The sequence below is a fragment of the Antrostomus carolinensis genome, unplaced genomic scaffold, assembly GCF_000700745.2.
Source record: "Antrostomus carolinensis isolate BGI_N321 unplaced genomic scaffold, ASM70074v2 scaffold6642, whole genome shotgun sequence".
Classification (NCBI taxonomy): Eukaryota; Metazoa; Chordata; class Aves; order Caprimulgiformes; family Caprimulgidae; genus Antrostomus; species Antrostomus carolinensis.
In genome coordinates, this window is record NW_010301539.1 from 26,112 (window position 1) to 29,238 (window position 3,127).

A 3,127-nucleotide genomic window follows, 5' to 3' on the forward strand; every position below is an offset into this window, starting at 1 on the left:
CAGTGCACTGGCCCTGTTACAGGTGCGGTCAAAGAGAATATTTAAACAGCGTCAGTGGCAATTTTCTAAAATTGGTATGTCCAACTAGCCACCTACAGACCAAAATCACCAGTTTTGATACTTTTGGGCATAAGAACCAATATCTGTAATTAGACGGACACAGAAAATCTTGACAAAATGGACTTGTCCTTGACCTATTCATTTATTTCAAAAACCTTCTGTTCATCAAACTTACATACATCAGGGAATGTTGTAGGTATTGGATCCTTTCTCTGCTGTTCAACAATGTGATATATGTCAAAGGTGATCAAAGAAACTGAAGGGAACTAAAGAAACACCTTCATTGACAAATCAAAGGAAAAGTTTTCATAGTTACAATACTTCAGAAAAAAGCGTACCACCATTTTTCAGAATAAAACTGCTTAACTTTACCATGAAGGTAATTTAAAGAAGTTTTATTGCAGTCAACATTGATTGAAATTAAGAACCATTTTTTTTACAATTCTCTCATATTACCCTTTCCTCAGCCTTAGGCATTTAAAAGGTCAATTTGCAAGGCATTTTGCTAATTTCCACAGTTGGCTAGAATCTTAAGCCGTGTTCCAAATTCACTATGAATCATCTCTAATTTTTCTAGTTCTAAGGAAGTTAATAGAGTGCAATTTCTAAATTAGGGCAAACAGACAAATTTATAGTACTCCTGATTTTTCACTCAAGGACACAGATTTTTGTCTCTATCCAAATTGCATAAATTTTCTTTTATTTTCTTCAAGATTTTCTGTCCTTGTATGTTTTCCAGTATACCTTTGCAATAATGTCTGAGTAAATTTCAACAAATTGTTGATCTGTTTGAAGCCTTCATATATTGTTGTGTGATTTTCCCACCACTCGTACCTAGAAAGGACCAGAAGTCTAGACTCGGAAAGTTACTCTGAGCACGTTTTTTGCCAGACAGGCAGCCACAATTGTGTGATAATGTGGGATTTATGGCTCTAATGCTTGCTCGCTCCAATACTGGCATGCCTGAACAGTTACTGATGCTACCATACAGGTTAGATTGCTCAGAACACATAGCCTCCTGCTTTCTCCCTCTGCAAAACCAAAGTTGTGCAGAGGAAAGAAGAATAAGGCCCTAAAAAGAAGGAAAAAGCTGTAGATTCTCAAAATTACTGGAGTAGGACAATAGATCACTATCAAATTAAGTACAACTAATTTTCCCTACGGTGCCACACATACAATTCACTAGGACAAAAGCCTACACTCTCTCTGAAATCCTTTTTACATTCACATAAGAAGATGTGCACATTAATGGATCCTGGTATGATTTTTTAAATTCCTTTGAACACACTATGTTTCTCCAGGAGATGAAAAAAAGCTGCAAGACAAGATCAGGCTGATGTTGAAGAAGTGCCTCTTTACCCCTTTTAACCTAGACATGCTGTTTAAAGGTAACGTTTGTCATCATTACCACACTGTGCATCCAGCAACAGCCTAGAGAAGGGTGCAAAAATTCCAGGATGAAGGACACTGTCTGAAAGTTCAGCAAGAGTCTGGGTAGCATCCATATTTCTTTCACGCTGTGGGATGGAACAAGCCAGGCTCTGTGCATGTCATTCAGATGACCCATAAGACCGAGTCAAGTTATGGCAAAAACATACTTCCAGCGCCATGCGTCTAGGATTTCGGGCACCATTGTGATCATACCTCAATGCAATATTTCCGTACCAGATGCAGCTTGTTGCCAGAGTGCAAGTAAACGTCGTAACTGACTGCCACGAGTCAGGCTGGGAGCAGTAAATTAGCAAGTGGCTCAGGCACTCTAGTCTAGGAGAAGAGTAAAAAAGGAGTGTGGCTGCAGCACTGGGAACAACAACGGTCCTTGTTCTCCTGCTTTGAGTGAACATAAACAAGTCCATTGTTATCTGACTTTGTCAAACTTCAAAGTATAATGCTAGAAGGAAAAATAAGTTTTACAGAACTGAACATATACAACCCTTTTCTTCCCTTCATAAATTGTTTGTTGCATTAGTTGAAACTACCGAAGTGTTTACAGTATGCTATGTATATATAATGGCACATTTAAGCTTTTTAAAGGGATTGGAACATTTCAGGAATGTTTCTGGTGCTGAAAAAGGCTAACGTATTACAAATCATATAATATTTTAATTCAGAAAAAATATGTTTGAGTATTTTGACCTAGCATCATAAGGGTTAGGAAACTGAACAAGGATGCCATGAAGCATGACTGACAAATCAGTCGAGCTAGTCTGCTTCAGATACATATTGTGCAAGGCATAGCGCCGCAATCAGTCACAAAAATGCATATTTAGTTTTTGTACATTAAATACTACACCTGTGAACCTATGTAAAAGATATACAAAATATAAATGTCATCAGGACTCTATATTTTGAACTTTTTAAAATAAACACAAAGTGTATATATATATGTAGGCATATAGGTTGTAATTTCAATGTCAACACTAGCACAGTTTGTCTCTTCTAAATACAGACCTGTATACTTCCTAGTCCAACACATGCACCTACAAACACATGATCATGCATACAGCTTTACGTTCTGCTGTTTGCAGAAGAGTCAGAATATACAGCACTATACATTGTTTCAACTCAAAATTGATTGGCAAATTAAGGAAGATGCCATTCAAAAGAAATTCCTTGTGAGCTATTACCAAAAAAACAGAGAAAATCAGGGGTATAGTTATTTCATCTCAATAAAAACACTGAAGACCATGGTGATGATGACCCAAGATTCAAAACGTTCTGTCCGGCATGTGGTGGGGGGTCACTCTTGGACAAGATACAACAGTGTAGAACTGGTTGCTATAACACATACCGAACGCAGTTATAATGAGGTGTAGAGCTTTCACAACACCACCCAACCCAGCTTTGGGTTCAGACTACTGAGGTCTCTGACCGAAAGGAGACAGAGCAGTTATATGCCGTTCTTCTCACAGCAGGCGGTGCTGACGGTGATCTGGATGCCCATCTGGAAGGTAAGCGTCGATTTGCTGGCCGAGCGGGCCGGGAGAAACCCTTCCCACTTGAACATTTAGCTGGCACAGATATCTAGAATACAAAAGCAATTCCTTGCTTTAGCAAGTTACAGCTT

General features: G+C 38.5%; 1 protein-coding gene across 1 annotated transcript in view; it reads right to left on the bottom strand.

Annotated features, from left to right (window-relative positions):
- Window positions 1–1,703: 1,703 nt before the first annotated feature.
- KIAA0408 (KIAA0408 ortholog) overlaps window positions 1,704–3,127 on the bottom strand; it is a 9,732-nt gene continuing 8,308 nt past the window's right edge. Inside the window, exon 5 of the mRNA XM_029083899.1 lies at window positions 1,704–3,084. Coding sequence (XP_028939732.1) covers window positions 2,911–3,084 — 174 coding nt within the window. The 3' untranslated portion in view covers window positions 1,704–2,910. The remainder of the gene's footprint in view (window positions 3,085–3,127) is intronic.